The sequence below is a fragment of the Hippoglossus hippoglossus genome, chromosome 15 (assembly GCF_009819705.1).
Source record: "Hippoglossus hippoglossus isolate fHipHip1 chromosome 15, fHipHip1.pri, whole genome shotgun sequence".
Taxonomy (NCBI): Eukaryota; Metazoa; Chordata; class Actinopteri; order Pleuronectiformes; family Pleuronectidae; genus Hippoglossus; species Hippoglossus hippoglossus.
This window is the reverse complement of record NC_047165.1, coordinates 24,277,316-24,299,007: the sequence shown is the minus strand read 5'-3', so window position 1 is coordinate 24,299,007 and position 21,692 is coordinate 24,277,316. Positions and strand designations below refer to the sequence as shown.

Genomic DNA, 21,692 nt, shown 5'->3' with positions numbered 1-21,692 from the left:
CAACAGTCCACTCACACAACCACATTTAAATTTATTTGATCCCAGTTTTTTTGGGGATGTGCACCAAATTGCACACACTCATAAACATCAGTCCCCTAAATATGCCTGATTTTATTTCCTCTAGATCAAGCAAATGTTCTCTGAGAAATCAAAAAAAGTGAAAAACGAAATGTTTAAATCAAGGTTAGAAAACAATTCCCTGGATCCGAATCTGCACCAATATTAATGGACTCTTTTCTGACTCATACACCATCCTTCCACCAACTATCATTAAAATCTGTCCTGTATTTGTGTTATCTTGCTTACAAACCAACCAACCAACAAAAAAACGGACAGGGGTAAAAGTGGAGGTAATAATAACTAGGTGTTTAAGTAAGTCATAAAGCATTAGGGCAAACAACCTGAATGGGCTTTAGACCATAGATTTTATGTACACCATATAAACCGTAAATACTGTTTATGCTTTTTAGACAATTTACATGAGTTCATAAGAGTGAATTCAAGAAGAAACTTGTAGAGCTTTTATTTTGTATGATGGCCTCTACTTGTACGAATATTCTTGTCTCGGATATAAGAATTCATATTTTGTCTCCGGTGTAATATACTAAATCATTAGCTAAAGCATATGAAATCTTGAACTTTATTTGTTGTAGAGTATATAAAGTAGTCTCAAAGATATCAAATAAAACATCCCATTAATTGACTTTACTGAGACAACATAGACCCTTATTTTGAAATAATTACTCCGGATGTTTTTCTCCGTCATTGTTGGATTTCCAGCCGCAAGATCTGTCGCTGCATCCAGCGGAGTCTCACGAGCGATTGTAAGGAAAAACAGCACACGTGCTCGGAAACAGTTTATTAATCCATTCAGTTTGGTTTAACTGCTCGTCTGGATTTGGTGAGGCCTCCTGACCACGACCATGTACCGGTCAGGGAAACCGGAGCATGGGCCGCCGCCGTTCCGGCCGCCGTCAGCCCATGGCCCTCCTTTCACATTCGGAGGGTCCTGTAGTGTTCCTCCTCGTGGACACTTGGCTCCTGGACCCCACGGATCATTTTCAGCTCCGGCATCGGACAGACAGTTTCTTCACAACAGACCATCAAGAGAGCATTTCATCAGAGTACGTACGGAACAGGCTAGCTTAGCTAGCTTAGCTGGTTCAGATACATGATTCAGACGAGGGGTTAGCTAGCATAGAGCAATACTCATAGGCCTCGTTAGCTACAAAGGTAGCTGCATATTGTGGCCGAGGAGTGAACTGCATCGCATCGTCTTGTGTGGACATTTTCTATGTGAATGAGAGTTGTAGCATGTTTGGATAATTATGAAGTCTGTCACGTAACTGTCCCCTTGCGCTTCACTATAGGTTCATGTCACAGCATATCACCAAGGACCTCCAACTACATGTCAGGGGTTTTCTCGAAAAACACAAAAAGATTAAAAAAAACATTATATATTAATTTAATTGTACCTGTAGCTTAGCACAAACTACAGATATATGGTTGTTAATTTACGCATTCTCAGCGTTTCTCTCAGCTATAACATAAAGTACAAAACCAAAGAAACACGAAATATAAAGTATTAAAATGCTTTTGAAACTGAGAAACGCCAATTTCTCTAGTTAGTATCATAATTATACATCCAAGGGGTTGTCACTGTAACTACACTCATGGTGAAATTAATTTTGATTGCACCTTTTTACCTCTGGGTATGTTTTAGGCCATTTCGCAGTTATCCAGGTCACATGTTCCTAATTATTTTCCAAACGTGTGTTTTGGTGATGTCAGAAATGAATAGGGCTGTAGTCTCTTATTATGATCTGTAAAAATAGTTTTCAAAAATTTATTAATCAGTGTATATAAGACAACATTACAAGATTGCTCTGGTAGTAATATATCTGTGATAGGCCGATGCCAGCTGATAAATATATTTTCTGGCCTCTTATTTTTTTATAAATTGTATTTCTTGTTGCAATATATCCTGAGGGTTTCTTGGATATTCAGTGTATTTTTAAAACCCAGTCTAAACAAGTTATTGTTGAGACTTAGCGTACACAGAGTTGCTCAAATAATTACATTTATTTCAGAGTGCCAAAAACGGTTCATAGCTAAGACAGTATTTTGAGCAGAGAATTCAAGGTCACATGAATTATAAATTAAGTTTTGTAAATTTTAGCTTTTGAAGAAAATCTGTAACACGAAGTGGGAAGATTACATAAAGATATATTTCTATATATACTATCAAGGGTCTTCATCCTGAAATCGTTGCAAATTGAAGAAGGGCTGCTCGATTATGGCTCAGTACGGTGCTATAGCTCTTTGATATGTGATTTAACCATACAAGGGCTGGAAGTTAAAGGTGTGTATCTTCATTAACCTCACAATTACATTGTATTACTAATCACCTTTCATCAATTCGAATGCACAGCAGTTCTTGATGCATCTAAATATCTCATCTCATATCCTCAATTTTCTATATAACTGCACATCAAATAACACAATCAGTCAGATAAATCTGAACTTAGTTATTTAAGTTATTGAGAAGTATAGTCATACTGCTATTCATAGTTTGCTGTAATATATAAACTAAGGTTTTTGATTCAAAAATCAGACTATAACAGTCAGTCTAAAACAGTAGTTGGCAACTGGTGGTCCACAGGCTAAAGCTGGCAGCCAACAATATTATCTGTCCAGCCATTTGATTATTCTTATTTCACCATTTTGGACTGACGCAGACATTCCCAGATGTCGCAGGTGCTGATCAGATCGTCATAGCATTAATAATCATAAAATATCTTCCTCTTTAGTAATTTGTTTATAAGCACAATGTTTGTTTTATTGTTGCAGTGTTTTATATCGAGCTGAATTACAGAGCTTTTTATTTATAAAAGTTGTGAACTTGGATTCGAAGACAGACTTCTGAAATAGCCGACATGCAACGCATGGAATAATTACCTGCAGTGTGTGGACAAGCTCAGTTCTGCATTGACTCGGATCTCACAACTTAGGGCATGGTTGTGTTAGCAAGGAGGATAAAACCCATGGGTGCTAGCACTTGAAGCACTGTCAGGAACTATATCAAAGGGACATAGAGACATTGGAACAGCCAGCTTAACTGGTTTTATGGACTAAATAACGCCCGGGACACACTGGCTGCATTTGCGCTGGGGAATGGCCGCGCCGTGTTTCTGCTGTGTGGAAAAATTTTAAATATTGCTCTTTTTTTTTTTTACAATTCAATCGACATCACTCATAATGTAATTATTTTTTTATATTGAGGATAGCATACTGTTAAGATAACTGTTGAGTTGTAAAATAGCTTTAAAACAATGGGAGAACCATTTTTATGTGACCTATATTATGGGAGATATGACCATCCAACAGTTAAAATTTCGTTAGACCATATCATCCCCAATTTGGATCAGAGACCCTTACAAGTATTGTTCCGTAGGTTTCTCATACGACCAAAACAGTATGCAAAATTTCATGAAGATCTGTGATGGTGCAGCTCAAAGTTGGATGATATGACATGGAGAGAGAGAGTGAGCGAGAGAGTGAAAGGAGGAGAGAGCGAAGTGGCTTTCTCAGGGTGATAAAGATGGACAGACCGAAGTGAAACATGGATTTTTGTAATGGATTCTAGAATCCATTACAAAAATATGGTTTGAATCTAGATTTTTTTAAACTTTTTTTTAACGAATTTAAAAGCGTAATGTTATCCTATTGCCTGACAAATGTCTTTTTTAATCACAATTATGCAGTCCGAAGAAGACTGTAGTTTTGTTTGTTGATGTTTTTATTGCTGCTACTTTCCCTGTACTTTTGTTTACAGAAAAAATGGATACTTGATTTTTTATTTATTTTTAGTATCGGCACTTGGCCTGTTCTTGGTTCACAGGAAAAAGGGAAAATTGAATTTAAATTTTTTTTGCCTGTCCTTGGTTTTAAATGGACAAAAATTAGCTTTTTCTTTGTTTTTGTATCAATAGTTGCCTAATATGCAGCAAAGTTTATTAAAAGACATTTTTGAATGAAGTATCGATCTTTATTGTCTTTATTGTCAGTCATCACATGCCACGAACAACCTCAAGCTAAATTTAAAAGCGGATGGCTAAATAAGAGCAATTGAGAATTTGTGTGATTCATAGTCCGATTAGTCGATCAATCGTTTCAATAATCGATAGATTAATCGACTATCAGAATAGTCGTTAGTTGCAGCCCTAGTGCTTAGAAGGTCTTTTGGCCTTAGAAGGTAGGGGCAATATATCACATGGACAGCTATGGCTTTTTCCTTTTGATATTGGAGAGAAAAATTATTTCAATCCTGGGAGGAAGTCTACTCCCAACTGCTGATGGATGCCTCTGCTTGGTCAGTATTTACCAATATTTAATTTTGACAAAAATAATATCTTAGGCTAACATTCTAGGATATTGAATTGAGCTAGTGTGTAAATCCTTTGGTGTTTTTTTTCCTTTAGCTGATGCTAAACAAAGTAAACCCTTCCACAGGACAGGTAGCCTGGTACAGTTCACTGAGTGCTGCCTCTTTGTTGTTGTTGTTAGGGCTGGGAGGGATGTATACATGTATACAGCCACTAGCAGAATATAGGGGATGCAGCTGGTCAGTATGCTCTCGATGACCAAAATATGCCATATCTAACAGTTAGCAGCTAATTTAATTAAATTTTTTGGGGAAATCATCTTGCCGTTCCCCCTTTTGTGTGTTGTGACTCCCTATAAGAGCTCCCGACTGTCATTTGGGGAATCGAATCTAGAAAAATGCTCGGACTGCGTTCAAAGGTTTAGAGCTAGTTCAGATGGTAGCTGTCAGACGTCTTTTAGAAAGATAGTGTTTAAATGATTTTCTTCGGCAGAGCTAACATTTACCAGTAAAATTTCAAATGCAGCATAGCATCCTTTCATTCGTCTGTCATATTCTCATGGTTTTATGAAGTAAGAAACATTAAAAAGTCTGTTAATCTTGGACAGGTTGTGCAGCATCCAGTGCCTACTGGAAAAGAAAGCTAGTTTATCTACATGTACATAGCCTAGACTATTGATAAGCTTGACCTCTGCTGCTTTGCAGCTTGTCCTCAGAATGGATGTGTCAAATGCAGCTTGGTTTGCTCACCACAAGGAAGTTAGTGAAATAATTTAAAACACAAACTTCTTTGTGTTCATTCACTATGTTTCACTGATTACTACTGACTATATTCATGGTATTATATAATGCTACTTAGCCCAATGTTTGGCTGACTAACATCTGACTATGTGCCCATTTCTAGTTTCCACCATAGGGACAGTGGTTACATGAGGTTTGACATAAGCCACCATGCACATGGTTTTTGGTGTGCTAAATGGACAAATGGCACTACTGCAGAAGTTGTTTCAGCCGACAACAGACAACGCATTCAAATTTACCACAGTGTAGACCAGACGCTTTGATTGGCTACAGTGGATTATGTACCTGCCTTAGATCAAAATGGGTAAGTTAGCAGAAGCAATTTTTGTTTGTTTCCAAGAAACAGAGACTAGTTTTGTTTGGGTGCTGTGCCTTGTCTTGTCCCATTTCTATTCAATCTTATTGCAAAGGTCTCGATGACTAAACTGCCAAATACTTGCCAATATGAGTAGTTCTGTATAATTATTGTAAAGTAAAGTTTTTGCTTCATTTTTGTGTGTTATGTTGTAACACACAAAAGTGTCAAGACTGTGATACATATTTTAAAGATTCTAATAACAGCTCAATAATTTTCAACAGGCAATATTCTTCATGTGTCCCATATTTTGAAGGAATTAAGGATTGGCAGAGATTCTGGGCCATGCAGAAAGGTGCTTGCAGCATCCTCCTGCAGCTGGAAAAAGGGGATAACATTTGTGGATGCCTAGAAGAAATTACTATACATCGCTCTGGACAAAAGCTTACCCAATTATTATTTAGTATTGTTTTGTGTACATATAGAATTACACATATATATATATATATATATATATATATATAACATGTTGGTTATTTTGTTGCATACATCGTTTCCATTTGATTGATTGTTTTGGACTTTTAGAAGACAAGGTGCTCTAATAAGTGAGATGTAGAGCTGCAAAATGTGTATGCATCAGTGAAAATCGAGAATTTCACAACTAAGCAAATGATTGCGTGCACAGTTTAGAAAATGCATCTGTTGATACCATTAATACCAAGTTCAAACGAAATTGAATCAGTATTTTATTTGTTCAAATCAATTCAAACCTCATAACGCAAATCTGTTATATGATATGAAGTGTTTAGAATTAATTCGATTTTTTGTTTCATATAATTCAATTATTTATACTGTAGATGTAGTATTGGTGTGTTTAAATATCAAGTTCACTAAAAGAGCTGTTATCAACTTGAATGTATATATTGAACTAGGGATGCACGATAATATCGGCACGTCATCTTTAACGGCAGATAAAAGCTTTAATTTGACATATCGGCATCGGCCTGAAATCAACATCTCAGCCAATATGACAGACTGATAAGATGACGCTTGGAGTGAGACAAATGAGGCATTTTTTTAAGGCTATACACCTTAACATGATGACGTCGCCTTACGTCATCACGTTGGTGAGGGTAAAAGAGGAATACACATGTCTGCGGTGTGGAAGTGTCACAAAGGGATAGCAGTTGCTAGAAGTTGATGAAAATTGCTATTTGCAATGGTTGCTCAACTTCAGTCTTGTGAGAATTGTGGAATGCCAACCCTTCCCTGCTCTTGCCCATGTAGCACGAAAGTACCTCAGTGCGCCCTGCAAAGTGTTTACAGTGTCCTGCTGTTCAGCGCTATCTCCCATGTCATAGACAAGAAGAGAAATCACATCGACTGTGAAAAGGAAGCGATGCTAATTTTGGGACAGAAAAATCTAACTCTCATACTTGACTTATAGGATAAAGGGCTTATGAGTCTCAGCCTCATTTATTGGACTGAAAAGGAGGGCTATGTTTTTGTTTTAAGCATTTGAGCTGGCTGTTACGAAGTTCTTTGTAGCTCTTTGTGCTGCACAGATTGAGCTTAGTTTGAAGTTTACCGTTTTAAGGATTGTATAACCCCAGAATGGGCCCCTACTTTTGAATTAATTCAGTTAATACATTATATTATTGAGTTTAAGCAAGTCTAAAGCATATGTAGCCTACTAATTTAGGATAATGTATTCAACAGTGTGAAAAATAGTACACTGTCTATGGATTAGGGCTGTGCTCAAAAAATCGATATGGTATTACATCGTGACGTCCTCCTTGCTGATGCATGTATCGATGCAGATGCTACTGTATCAATACGGCATCAAATGCTGTGACGGCAGTCTTGAAAACGAAACATCACCTATGGTGCAGTGCACAATAATGCCAATAGGTGGCAGCATAGGCAAAAACAGCACACATCTCAATTCAAAACAAACATGGAAGGAAACAGTGAAAAACTGGCGGAGTTATTGCACGTGAAATGCATTCCGCACAGTCTGAATTTGGCCGCTCAAAGTGCACTCAAGACTTTCCCGTAAACTGGGAAGAACTCGCAGCATCATGGCTTTTTTAGGAAAAGCACAATTGCAAGCCATGCCTGAATGAAAAGCAGAAGCTACTTTATCTCCCCGAGCACAAGCTCATGACAGATGCAGCTACGAGATGGAACAGCGCCTGTGATATGTTGGAGCGCTTCTTAGAGCAATTTGCGCCGCATTACTCTCCACAGAGGTGCGGAAGAATGCCAAGGAGTTGTGGACCTTAACTGAAGCGGACCTGGGGTCTCATTTATCAAACATTGCGTAGGATTCATACTAAAAGTGTACATACGCCCAAAAGCCGGAAATGGCGTACGTCAAAGGAAATTCCGATTTATAAAACCGGGCGCACGCACACCTGAACGCAATGTTCGCTTTATAAATCACAGTCCACCTGGAAACGTTCGTATGTGGATCTGCCTCCAAATCCGCCCTCCACACGCCCACTTTCAACCATAAATGGTCAATGCAAAGCACGGCATGAATATTAAATTATGCTGCTGACCAATGGGTTTCCACGGTGAGTCCTGACGGAGTCACGGCATCAAGCGATGAGAAGAGGAAGCGAAACTTTCTGACACTGACATGAGGTGTTTGTTAGTCAGGTGGAGGTGAAGAGCGATTTTATGGGACAGCAGTGATGTCACCAAAAAAGAAAATACACTGATACTCTGCTGCTGCTGCTGTTAACACTGAGTGAGAGTGAGGACGATAGAAAGAACGGAGCCTGAAATAAAAAAAGATCACAGATCAATAGAATCTATATCAGCTGATCAGTCATCGCTGAACCTTCGCTTCCTCCTCATCCTTCCATTCGCATGCACACATCACGCAGAATCACGCACCAGTGTCACAGCAGTATTTATTTATTTAGAGCATCGGACCGATTCCCTCACATCAGTGGATCCTCACCTCCAATCTGGGATACTATTTGGAAAGTGTCTTCATTTCTTGTAAGTGATCTCCAGTGCGCTCTGTGCGGTCTATGTGCTCCGTGCGCTCTGTGCGCCTGATGGCACAGTCACCTTCACTGCAGTGATCTGATGATACACGCACAGTTTCAGAAGATATTATTAAAACCTATTAATGACTCGGCTCCGTAACTCCGCTGTTAAATGGAATCTAAACGTAATTTGCTGTAAGTTTTATATATTTTTAAATTAAAAGGTTCGTGTGGAACAGAAATGTCGCGCGAGCAAAACTAAGCTGTTGGTTTTAAAGGGGACATATCATGAAAATTCCACTTTGTTAGTGCTTCTACACATTAATTTGGGTATCTGGCATGTCTACCAACCCAAAAACTCTGGAAAAAAAACACTTGCGCGTTTTGTTATGGTTCCTCTAAGTCAGAAACGTCATGCTTGAGTGACTGGAATGAGCTTCCTGTGTATTGTGTCGTCACAATACACTGGAAGTCTCCCTACATGGCCTTGGCCCACCCCCCACCTCATCCCCCCCGCCCCCCCACACTCGTTACGCTGGGTTTACACCGGACGCGGAAGCGCCGCGCCGCGCAGCGCCATTCACAAGCGCGCAGCCGCCTGGCTGTTCACATGGGACGCGCATTTCTCCGGGCTGGTCAGCCCGCAATTCTGCTTTCTCCGCTTGTTGTTGTTGTGCCCGTTGAATGTCGGGGTTCGGGGGTAAATGATGGTCTTCATAGCCCCCCCCCCCCACCCCTCTCTTTCTCTCTCTGTCTGTCTGCTTGTGTGCTTGTAGTGGATGGGCAGAGGGGGACATTTAATTATGTGATTGGGAAAATTAAAACTCCAGGACAACAGAAGGGGAATACAAAGTATCGGATGCATATTTGATAATTTCTATCATATAAAATATGTAATTTATATCGTTTAAAATCATGGGGGGAGAGGGGGGAGGGGGGAGCTGGCTCACTAGCATTTAAAGGAACAGGCACTCAAAACAGGTCACTCTGTGGAGGGCTGTTTTATACAGGGTAAAAAGGAGCTGTTTGAAATGATCCTTGTGGTATTTTGACCAAAGTATGTTACAGACATTTCATTAAGACCCCAAGGAACCATATCAACTTGTGGTAAAATGGGCATACAATGTCCCCTTTAATGTAAATGATGAAGTGATCAATAATCTGCTTCAGTTCACCACCTCAGGTCTGCGTCGCCACTTTCCCGTCTCCAGAATGTTCGTACGCATGGGTCAGAGTTTGCGTGGAAATACGCACATTTTCCCGTCAAGTTTGTTTTTATAAATCCCAACGTTTGCGTGAGAAGTGGCGTACGCACGTTTCAGGCCCAGTTTTGTGCGTACGCAACGGTGATAAATGAGACCCCTGGCCTGTGCTGAAGATGTGGCTAAAGCCCTGAAGCTGCTAAAAGTTGCAACACTCGTAATGACAGAAGAAAAGACCCCTACGCTGTCTGTTCTAGCACCGCTGCATGCCCAGCTGTGCAACGGCGCTCATGTCCAAGCAACAGACTCTGCACTTACGAGGGACATTAAAATACTCCGGGGATCTTGGGAAGAGATACGTGAGCGACAGATCCTTTCTGTGCATCGCTTTTTAAAAAAATGATAATTTTGTCTTTATAAAAGAACTGATATATTCTGTGGACATTCTTACAGCAAATAGAAGTGCACTTAAGTCAAGTGAAACCAGAATATTATGGCTATTTTAAGTTTAAAAGTTAAGGAATATTTTATTTGCATTTATCAATAACTCTGGGATTAGAAAGATAATTATTTTATTTTACTTGTAAGATCTTTGTTGGCCAGAATTGTAAGTGTTTTGAGTAGTGCGATCCTTAAGGCTTTGCCTTTGTTGTTATATGGAATAATAAAGAACAGCTGTTGTAGTAAATTCTGTGCAGGACATGGTCATTATTCAAAAGCAACGTGTTTCATGATACGTATCGTATCGTTGCCTCTGTATCGTGATACGTATCGTATCGTGAGGTTGTAGGCAATACCCAGCCCTACTATGGATGTTATTTCATTTGGCTTTAATTGTTGTACAATGCACTTACTTTCACATAATTCCTGTGGATAGTGTTTCTGTTTACTGACTATTTTTGCAACTTGTCAAATAGTTCAAATTTGCCCTGATTGTGGCTATTTTTATAATTGACTCAGGGATAGCATCATCCTAATCTGTTAAAGTAGCATGTTTTCTGAGATTTGGCATATATGTTAATCCCGCTACAGGAGAGACTTCATTTTCTCTGCAATTAGCAGGAAAACGTGCATATATCGGCGTCCGCAATCAGCAAAAATTTGTTACAAACCGTCAAAAATCCAATATCGTGCATCCCTATATTGAAACTTACTGTTTACAATTAGATTCAAACATGGTCCATAGTAAAAGTCGTGGGTTCCTACTGTATTACAGTGCTTTGAGGATCTTGTTCATATTATATATTCATATGAACTTGTATTGTCTTCCTGTGACTGCTCTTTGTTGTATCTCATACATCTTAAAAAATACATTTGAAATTTTAAAGAAGACCAATCTTTACTCTTTCTTTCACTGGTCTTTTTGATATGGCAATATTATACTTATTTTGCCACTGCTCTGCAAGAAATACTGCCACCAATGAATATACATGCTCATTGCTTATCACACAACACTGGATTTTGTTGATTAAAAAAGTGGGGATGGGTGATTCTTGGCTTAAACGATTTGTTTCATTTTGAACGGGCCGTTTTGAGACTCAACTGTTTTTCAGGATTTTTTTTTCCTCTGTGCGAGAAAACTCCTCGCACAGACTCCTGTAGGTTAATCTGGGTCAATAGATCATGTAGGTCAATATAACTTCAGTGACCCTGAGCATTTTCAATATCGTGCGGATATAACAAAACTATAAAACTTACTTTACATTAAATCAAGTACAACCACAGGCCTATTAAACTTTGTGAATGTCTTGTATTCTTTGTACAGTTGTTACTCTAACATTTAAAAACCATAACTTTCACTGGTTTGTCTTTGATTTACAAATTTTCTGAAATTTGTAATTAAAATTAGTAAATATTAGTTTTGTGAAAGTCTATTTTTGATGTATTTACAAACATAACCAAAAAGAGTAAAAATGACAAAATATGCTATTGTAGTTCTGTGTTGAAAAACTCTATAACATGAACTCTGAATACTCTCAGCCCCACTGTAGCAACTTCTCCATAGACCGTAGTACAGCGATTGCTTCTGGAGGCAGCCAGAAGATGGCCCCTCATGCTGAACCACCACACCTTCAGGTCCTACAGTGGATTCCCACTCCTGCAAAACATCATCTACCAGACAGGTATATCTTTTGATTAAATGTTTTGTATCATTCTAATCTGGAATAGTTGCTTTAACCTAATCTTTGTTTTTGTTGGTGTTTGAAACACATGCATGTTCATTTACAGTGACAGAGCTGGTGAGGAATTCTTGAGATGCATTGCAGCCAACAAGCCTCTCCCAGACTATCTGAAAGGGGACATGGCATACAACCTTGCTGAGGCATTTAAGTCAGCTAATGTTCTGAAAGATGCAGTAAAATCAGACCCTGAGTTCCAGAAGCATGGGCCCAGAAGCATCAGTCAAAGTAGAAGCAGAAGCCGTGGCAGAAGCCGTGGAAAAAGTCGTGGAAAAAGTCGTGGAAAATCTCGAGCCAAGAGCCGTGCGCGAAGCAGAAGCCGTGTACGCAGCCGAAGCAGAGCAAGGAGCAAAAGTCATGCTCGTGGCAAGAGTCGAGCTAGAAACAAAAGCAGAGCCCGCAGTAAAAGTCGGAGCAGGAGCCAAAGCAAGCAAAAAAGTCATGTACGGAGCAAGAGTCGCGTCAGGAGGTCCAAGTCACGAAGTGGCAGTATGGAAAAAAGCTGTGCTAATGATAAGAGAAAGAGGAGTCTAAGCCCCAGTTGCAGCAGCAGTGTTGAGAACAGTAATAACCTGACAGGAAAATATCTGTTAGAGGGACTGAAACTTGTCATGAACAGCAAGGAACTGGAAGAGCGGTTGCCCACTCTCAAAGATGCCATCCTCACTATTCAGGTAGAGTTCATTCATTTTACAAAATGTTTTGTTTCAGTTTGTTCATGTCTACACAAAAATGTGTATTGTCTATTTGGGTACACCAGGGGAATTACCATGATACAGATTTAGGTGTGACCGAATCCAGAACATTTTAGTTTGAGTGGAACGTTTAAAATAAGATAAAATAGCAACATATCCCTAACCCTGATATGTTTCGGTTAGCTACGTTTATGTCTGGCCTCCACAGTACTGCAGAGTTTCCAGACCTTAAATCAGAGACAAGCTTTGAAAACCCACATTCACTTCCTGATTGGTTCTAATCACTCATGACTACCACTGGTGAGTGCAAAGCGTTACCCAAAGCTACTGTCAGTTGGAGAAATCCCTCACCTTACTTTTCTTTCGCCTTTGTCGTCGTTAGTAGTATTTTCTGCAACTAAGCAATCAGCTGCAGATCTGCTTCCTGTTTATATAGACATGCATATGACAAGTATATGTGTATGCTCATGTAATATGTATTTTCAGGTGTGTTAGTATGGATAAAGATAATTTCTGATATGCAGCTAAAACATTTGTCACAGTATTATGTCTGCACAAAAGTCAACTGTGTGCTGTGCTGCATTCCAGTCATCATGGGAGTACCTAAATGTAGAACGACCAACACTGTGGTTTTCAATTTAATTTTTACAGTTAATTTTCTATGCTCATTGTAAGGTTGTGAGCTGCTGAATGTTTACTTATATTTAGCTTTGTTAGTTTGTTGAGTGTAGCTCATTTTTACTGATGAGCGACCCAATAGTTGTGCTATAATTAACCTATAGAATATTTAACCAGAAAGTCTTTCTGTTTTAAAATAAAGACCATTTAACAAGAATCGGTCTCAGTGGAGTACGTACTGCCACCAGAGCTCAAATTAAATTCAATAAAGCTGCACAAAATTGTACACAGACATAAATCCCATCCCCTAAACCAGCTGGGTTTTTTTAATCAAGATCCATGCACTATTACCCAGAACACTTTAGAAAAGGTCTCACAATGTTAAAGAAACTGATAACAAAGTCTTCCTCCCGGCCCTTTGTCCAGTCCAAATATTTGCTCCCTTGAATGATTGTACATTTAGCTGTACAGGTGCATCTCAATAAATTAGAATATCATGGAAAAGTTTGTTTATTTCGATAATTAAATTCCAAAAGTGAAACTCATATATTATATAGATTCATTAAACACAGAGTGAAATATTTCAAGCGTCTAGTTCTTTTAATTTTGATGATTATGGCTTACAGCTAATGAAAACCCAAAATTCAGTATCTCAGAAAATTTGAATATTGTGAAAAAGTTCAATATTGTAGACTCACGATGTTCCTCTCTAATCAGCTAATTAACTCAAAACACCAGCAAAGGTTTCCTGAGCCTTTAAATGGTACACACAATCAGTGTCATTGACACCCTCCACAAGGAGGGTAAGCCACAAAAGGTCATTGCTAAAGACGCTGGCTGTTCACAGAGTGCTGTATCCAAGCATATTCATAGAAAGTTGAGTGGAAGGAAAAAGTGTGGTAGAAAAAGGTGCACAAGCAACAGGGATAACCGCAGCCTTGAGAGGATTGTGAAGCAACGGCCATTCAAGAATTTGGGGGAGATTCACAAGGAGTGGACTGAGGCTGGAGTCAGTGCATCAAGAGCCACCACGCACAGACGTATCCAGGACATGGGCTACAACTGTCGCATTCCTCGTGTCAAGCCACTCCTGAACCAGAGACAACGTCAGAAGCGTCTTACCTGGGCTAAAGAGAAAAAGAACTGGACTGTTGCTCAGTGGTCCAAAGTCCTCTTTTCAGATGAAAGTAAATGTTGCTTTTCATTTGGAAATCAAGGTCCCAGAGTCTGGAGGAAGAGTGGAGAGGCACAGAATCCAAGTTGCTTGAAGTCCAGTGTGAAGTTTCCACAGTCAGTGATGATTTGGGGAGCCATGTCATCTGCTGGTGTTGGTCCACTGTGTTTTATCAAGTCCAAAGTCAACGCAGCCATCTACCATGAAATTTTAGAGCACTTCATGCTTCCTTCCGCTGACGAGGTTTATGGAGATGCTGATTTCATTTTCCAGCAGGACTTGGCACCTGCCCACACTGCCAAAAGTACCAATATCTGGTTTAATGACCATGGTATCACTGTGCTTGATTGGCCAGCAAACTCACCTGACCTGAACCCCATTGAGAATCTATGGGGTATTGTCAAGAGGAAGATGAGAGACACCAGACCCAACAATGCAGACGAGCTGAAGGCCGCTATCAAAGCAACCTGGGCTTCCGTAACACCTCAGCAGTGCCACAGGCTGATCGCCTCCATGCCACGCCGCATTGATGCTGTAATTCATGCAAAAGGAGCCCCGACCAAGTATTGAGTGCATATATATATGAACATACTTTTCAGTTGGCTGACATTTCTGTATTAAAAATCCTTTGTTTTATTGGTCTTATGTAATGTTCAAATTTTCTGAGATACTGAATTTTGGGTGTTCATTAGCTGTAAGCCATAATCATCAAAATTAAAAGAAATAAACGCTTAAAATATTTTTACTCTGTAATGAATCTATATAATATGAGTTTAACTTTTTGAATTGAATTATGGAAATAAATTAACTTTTCTATGATATTCTAATTTATTGAGATACACCTGTATGTGCTGAGCAGAAAGTTTTCATTTTTTGTGGTTTTAATTATTTGATTATGCAGTCAGTTTGTTGATGTCAACACTAGATTAAATACTGAATAATACTAACTTCTCAATGTGTTACTACGGTGGACTCATGCTTCTAAGTTTCGGATTAGACATGAGTCGAAGACTTTTATACATGGGTGAACACAGGCAGTGTTGCACAGGCGGTACCTCTATACCTCTATCATTTCTTACAACATTCCATCAGTAGTAGCAAAGTTAAAAAAAAAGGTAAGGATCTAAGATCTGTTGAATGTATGAAATGGTTGTGTTCTCTTCTGCACAGGCGTCTGATGAAAACAGAAAGGTGCAGTGTGTACCGAATGAGCAACATTCCAGTCAGGATAATTCAACTTCAATGGAAAACGACAGTATGCTCCTTCCCCATGACCGAGTGGGCAGTGACTTCTCCTGGCTCCAATCACAAAGTCAAGAGGACTCCACAGCTCAAAAAGCTGATGAACTTGATGATGAGGAGTCATTCTTATATGGGAATGAAGATACTGGAGGAAAGCAAGACCATATAACTTCTACCACCCCTTTTTCAGCATTTTCTCAGACTGGAGAACATTCCAGTGATGTTTCTGCTCTGAGCAGTCAACCGTCCATATTTAGTAGCTTCGGGGATCTGCTTGACCTGAAGCAGCCCCTTCAAATGACTTCCTCAATCAATCTGGACAGTAGTGAGTTTGAGAAGATCAAGAATATATTAAAGAGTCAGGGCACAGCAAACATCAACCAGATCGTGGTGAAGATGCAGGGGCAGAAAGAGGAGAAGCAACCGTCTCCTGTTTTACTTGGTTCAGACCTAACAGCAGCAAGCTTGACAATGCAAGCAATGAAGAACTCTAATGTACAGCAAGCTCTGCAATCTCTACAGTCTCTTATCAAAGGTGAGAATCCCATATTGAATGAAAGATTCAACTTAATCTACCAACTTGTTAAGCATTAGTATTTCAGTTTTTTCATGTTTACTGACCAATAATACAGTTTGTGTAAAGTCCTTTTTTGATTTGTTACATTATTGTGGATGACTAAAGTTAAAATTCCTAAAGTTTAAAATGCATTTTTTAAATATATGCTACTGCAAAAATGTATTTTTTAACATTTGTTTATCATTGCATTTCAAAATGCAGTGTTGACCAAGTTACTGAAACAATCAGTTACATAAATACCATAAAGCTTGTGTTTGTGGCTGCATCTAAAAGGTTGTTTTTACACTAATCAAAAAGTTACACAAAAAGACCAAAAGCAACAATTAATTGACCTAATGCATTTTGGTTTCAATAGTGTACCAATTTTACCATATACCATGGTATGAAAATGGATAGTTATCATGGAATACTACTACCGATACCACTATTTTTACACACTGCTGGAAACGAATAAATAAATCTTTTGGCCAGTATGAATTTTAAACTGGTAGTAAATTGAATTCTATGGTATTATCAAAGTTGATTTCACTTGGTGAACCCTACACAAATGTTGAATGAAAAAATCAACAACAGCCAGCCTTGACTTAAAGATGGCTGTCAGCTGTGATAAAGACTAGAATGGAACCAATCTCAAAAGTCGACTCATCTGTAAACTATAAAATTGGAGCCATGGTTAATGTCTAATCCTGTAAAACAGTTATTTACAAAGTTTATTTTTTGTGAATTCTCCTTCCCAGTTATTTGCTTTTTGGTGTATGTATTATTCAGCTGTGAAGTTGTTTTTGATCTCTTTGTGACAGCTGACAGTGGTGCTGTACCCAGTCAGTTGGAAACTGATACCACTCGGACTCATGGATTTATCTTCTCAGTGTTTTTTGTTAAATTGCTTTGAGTGTACAATGCAGGATTATATTATTCTTTTCTCCTTTAGCGACAAAGGAGAAGAGAGCAAAAAGTGATGGCAGTGGCACATCTCAGACCTCTGATAAACACAAGGTAAAGCAGATCCTGAGGATGAAAAGAAGACGAGACATGAAGACATTTAACAATGGCTAAACCCTTAGTTTTGAAATTATAACTTGTGTTTGGCAGGCAAGTAATGGTGAGGAAACGAAGAGAGAGAGACAAGCCAGAAAAAGTCAAATGGAATCCTTGATAAAAGAAATGGAGGAATTGTTGAAACAGGATGGTAAAGCAGCTTTTCTGTTACTTTATGCTCTTAATTGTCTTGCACATAAGAAAATGTTCTCAACTGCTTTTCTTGTCCATTTGCAGGCCAGAGTTTTCTGACACCAGTGATTGGGTTCTACTGCCAGAAATGTGAGGAGTTCATTGGAGATTTAAGTTCTGCTGACAACCATGCGGCCATTCACCAACATGCTAACTCTAGCAGTGTAAGTACCTCTGTATTCCTTGTGGTAGCAGGTGACATTCTATTGTTTTGTTAATGAATCCCAGTAAAAGAACAAAACACTAAGTAAATGTCTACCACTAAGTATTGTGTGTCCATCCAAAGCCTGTTACATCGTATTCCTCTGTGCTGTAGAACTTGAAACAAAAATGAGCCTTATTGTTGCACTGTGGGAACGGCTGTCCCAAATGTCCCCAAAGCACAAATATAGATAAATCTCCTACTGAAAATAGAACAAATGTGCTATTATCCTACAGTTTCAGTAACATTTACTGAAATCTTAAGGATCTAGAAGTTTTAGGAAACTATGGAAAAACTATATCAGCTATTGGTGTAGTGGCCCAGAGGCCTCACAGTTCAATAACATGCATTGTAAACCATGTCACATGATGGCACCAATCAAATCTGTGGATTCCGACCAGCATACAGAGTTTTAATCAAGGACAGACTCTTACATGTTCATTCTATCAATGCGCAGTTCAAAACCATAATGTCTCCAAGAACGCAGCGATTGTTAAAAGCAGTAAGACGGAACAGCACTACACTCCAGCCCAGATTTAAAATCCAGAAGCTAGAGCTCACTTCTCTCATGGAACAAGGAATGTAAGGGTGGGATAGAATAGGAAAAGAAAGGAAGAGGAATGGAAAAGCAGAAAAGAGAATGTTAAACTTATATAATATACACTTTTTATGTTATTGTTTTCTAAAATTAAGTTTTTACAAAAGCTTTTTGTCTTGTTAAATTTTTTACTTGCCATAGTCTTCTATCAGACTACTAATTTATAATCCCTCCAAATTATTATTGCATTATACTTTGTTTGATTTGACAGTCAGTTGATGACAGAGATGTTGGTACATCGAATATTTCAATATTATGAAACAATATTGCACTGAATCATAATGCTAGTTACACATTATGATGTTCTGGACCATTGTTGGAGGAAATTTTCTCTATCTGGACCTCTCAGAATTATAACCCTGTTCTAGAGCAAATGCCTTGGTTTGCTTAAAACAGTTAGTTTGTACAACATGTCATCTTTCTACATCTTAATAAAAAATTGTAACACCTGTTCAGTATGGTCAAACTCAAAGGCGGCCTGAAAAGCCTGCTATATCTTTTTATTCTCGACCAACTGAACTAAAGGTAAATATTTTGTCAGTTGTGGGGCTTAAATGTCCCATTTTGTGAACACACTTTAAAGTGAGTGTTACAACCCAGTTTTTGTCAATGAGGAAGGGAAGCAACACAGTGCCAATGGTGTCTGGCAACGCAGCCTTTTATTGTTAAAGTGATAAATAATTTACATAATCAAAAGGTGAACATTAAACAAATATAAGACACAAAGGGTTATGGGCGGAGAGTGACGCCAAATCATAAAATAAACAAAAGACAAACCCTCTTTCTAAATCCTGACCCTACTCCCCTGACTGATGGTTTCACAAAAGAACAACTGTCTGCTAATTAAACTAAACTATCCTTCATAAAAGTGACAAGATGCATTCAGGTCGCCACCCATAAGGCTTAGAGAACTAACAAAAGGAGTGTAGGTGAAGTGTACAATGAAATTAGGAAAATATCAAACTAAACTATAGCCCAACAAAACAAACCCTTAATCACTGAACAAGTGCCTCACAAGGTAACATTCACTAAATTTCCAGAGCAAATCACTTCTTATTTAATACACACACACAAACAAGTAAACACACAAGTTAACATACGACGGTGGAGGACTGCTTCACCTGTGGGTAAATAAGAGAGACTCCCCCACATCTTACTCTGTGACAAGAAAAACGCAGAGGGCTGTAACAGTGAGCTAAACAGTGGCCACTACAGCAACAAGATGGAGGATAATAGCAAAGGCTAAAATGTTGTGCAATGGTTGCACAATTGAGTCGTAGGCCCTGCACAGACCTGTTATTTACATCCATCCTGAGCGATCCAATCACAAGTGAACAGCTCAAAGTACATTTGTGATCTAACCTAAGATGCATGGACACATTTAAGATCCAATCACTGAGACAACGAGGTAGTTTGGGACATTCTTTTGTAAGTGTGAACACAAATGAGTTCTGGGCCAGATTGAAGGACCGCCTACTCAACTGATGTCCTCCTCGAACTAAGAGCTGTGGTGCCAGCCAGATGCCAGGTCTGAACAAGGCCTTTGTCATCAGAAATTAGTTTTGTGTGTGAGACATGTGGAGACATATTCTAATGCTAGGTGCGAACCAATGAATTGCAGGCTGTTCACATCTTATTAGCTCACAGGGGACAGATGTTTATACCAGGTCTGAACAGGGTCATAAAGTTTTCAAGTCACCAAAAGTCTCAGTAAAATGTAATTGTCTTGCTTTAATAAGCAGTTGGTTTTAAAATTTACTTTGCACATTGACTCTCCAACATATTTGTAAAACTTTATTAAACCCATAGCATTTATTGTATTCTCAGTAGTCTTTTGGTGGCCACAGACTCTGGGTTCATTCATTTCAAGTTGCACATTTTTTTTTCCTTTTTTAGCAGAACATGCAAATGGAACAACATGCTGGACAGACTGATAGAGGCAGCAAAGGACACTCCAACTGTTTTAGCAGCAGCAGTAACCGACACCCACACACCTCAGACAAGAGAGATCACAGAGACTTCAGCTACCATCGAGATTCAGAAGACCAGAGAAATCACAGAGACTACAAACAAGAGTGGAGGAATGAGACACCTCACAGAGGCAAGCTCGACAACAACCACATAAATCACGGGCAGAGGCAGGAAAACATCTCCTTTAAAGAGGAGATGAGTAAGGAGAGGATGCTCATAACGGTGTCATGTGGACCGACATCCCCTCCGAACATCAGGGTTAAGGAGGAAGTGAACAAGGAGCAGACCATCCGAGGCTATAGCAAAGTCAAAGTGGAAGACACAAATAAAAAGGATAGCAAGGAAAAAGATAGCAAGGGGAAAAATGAAAGCAGTGATGATAGTGACAATGACAAAGGAAAAACATGTAAAGTAAAATCATCAAAAAAGAAAAAGAAGAAGGAGAAGAAGAAGAAGAAAAAGGAGAAGGGAAATAAGTCCTAACTGTTGTATTATGATTGTTACTTTTTTAAAATCGTTATTAGACAGTTCTTTGAGATGTCATGGTCTGAGTTTCACCATAACCATCCTGGACACCATGTGGTTAGTTCTTTGTTGGTGAGATCTGAAGACGGAGGTAGGCCGTCAGAAGTGATTTCATTATTATTCTTAATGGAACAGTCTGACATTCAAAAGAGAAGATTAAAATCAGTTTAATCTTTGTGCATCTATTGGAAAGATGGGTCTTACCCATATTTAGCAGGTAAAGAGGTGGAGTTGTTTTGAGTTGATCGAGGCGGCTGCTGTGGCTGAGCCGTAGAGCGGTTGTCCTCCAATCCCAGTCTTCCCATCTTCCGGAGTGAACTCTGAATGGCCCCTCATAGGAAAAAAAAGTGCTGCCCATAGATGCACTGTATGAATGTGTGTGAATGGCAAACTGTAATGTACTGTACTGTAAAGCGCTTTGAGTGGTCAGCGAGATTAGAAAAGCGCTATATAAATACAGACCGTTACCATTATCTTAATAAAATTGCTCCCTGTGTTTGTGCTAACCAAGAAAGACCAAAAACTTCCCAGAATGATGCACAGATGTAATTGATATAAATCTTCTCCTTTGGTTGTTGCTATATTTTGCAACCAAGGCCATCCTCCAGAGCGTCAACTTGCTCCTGTTACTTAGGGAACCACATCTATCTATGATGTAAGTGTTTCAGTATGTCCTCTCACCCTGGCTTCATCCTCTAAATTAATGTTTGAAAAATTAAGTAGTCAATTTGTAAATACATCCATCTTCCTCAACACTGTTGCTACTCTGTGCATAGTTTCCAAAGACCAACAGCTTTGTAATGCTAGACATGTTATGTTTTCAGTTTTCTTTTGACTTGTCTGCATTTTTTTATAAAAATTATCTTTAATAAAAGAGGTTAATAAAAGCCAAGTGATATTAAATACACGTTCTTAATGTCTTTTTCAACCGAAACGTCCAATTTAAAGTACAGGTTGGCAGAATCCTGAACAACAAGTGTGCAAAAAAATATCCTG

General features: G+C 38.9%; 1 protein-coding gene across 3 annotated transcripts; it reads left to right on the top strand.

Annotated features, from left to right (window-relative positions):
• Positions 1-712: 712 nt before the first annotated feature.
• Positions 713-21,588, top strand: si:ch211-195b21.5 (uncharacterized protein DDB_G0284459). Of its 3 annotated transcripts, XM_034608136.1 has the most exons (9): positions 713-1,124; positions 11,665-11,807; positions 11,914-12,538; positions 15,522-16,128; positions 17,102-17,166; positions 17,263-17,359; positions 17,446-17,564; positions 20,097-20,698; positions 21,136-21,588. In XM_034608136.1, the coding sequence occupies exons 1-8, from the start codon at positions 924-926 to the stop codon at positions 20,652-20,654; spliced, it is 2,415 nt and encodes an 804-aa protein (XP_034464027.1). In that variant the 5' UTR covers positions 713-923; the 3' UTR covers positions 20,655-20,698; positions 21,136-21,588. The 3 variants fall into 3 exon arrangements, with proteins under 3 accessions (XP_034464027.1, XP_034464026.1, XP_034464028.1); XM_034608135.1 differs by having other exon boundaries at positions 718-1,124; positions 20,097-21,588; XM_034608137.1 differs by having other exon boundaries at positions 751-1,124; positions 20,100-21,588.
• Positions 21,589-21,692: the final 104 nt, after the last annotated feature.

What these genes read in the sequence shown, in the direction of transcription:
- si:ch211-195b21.5 (XM_034608136.1), top strand. Translation starts at nt 924, where the DNA reads ATGTACCGGTCAGGGAAACCGGAGCATGGGCCGCCGCCGTTCCGGCCG. An exon ending in AAACATCATCTACCAGACAG is followed by an intron (nt 11,808 to 11,913) that starts GTATATCTTTTG and finishes GTTCATTTACAG; the next exon opens with TGACAGAGCTGGTGAGGAAT. An exon ending in ATGCCATCCTCACTATTCAG is followed by an intron (nt 12,539 to 15,521) that starts GTAGAGTTCATT and finishes TCTTCTGCACAG; the next exon opens with GCGTCTGATGAAAACAGAAA.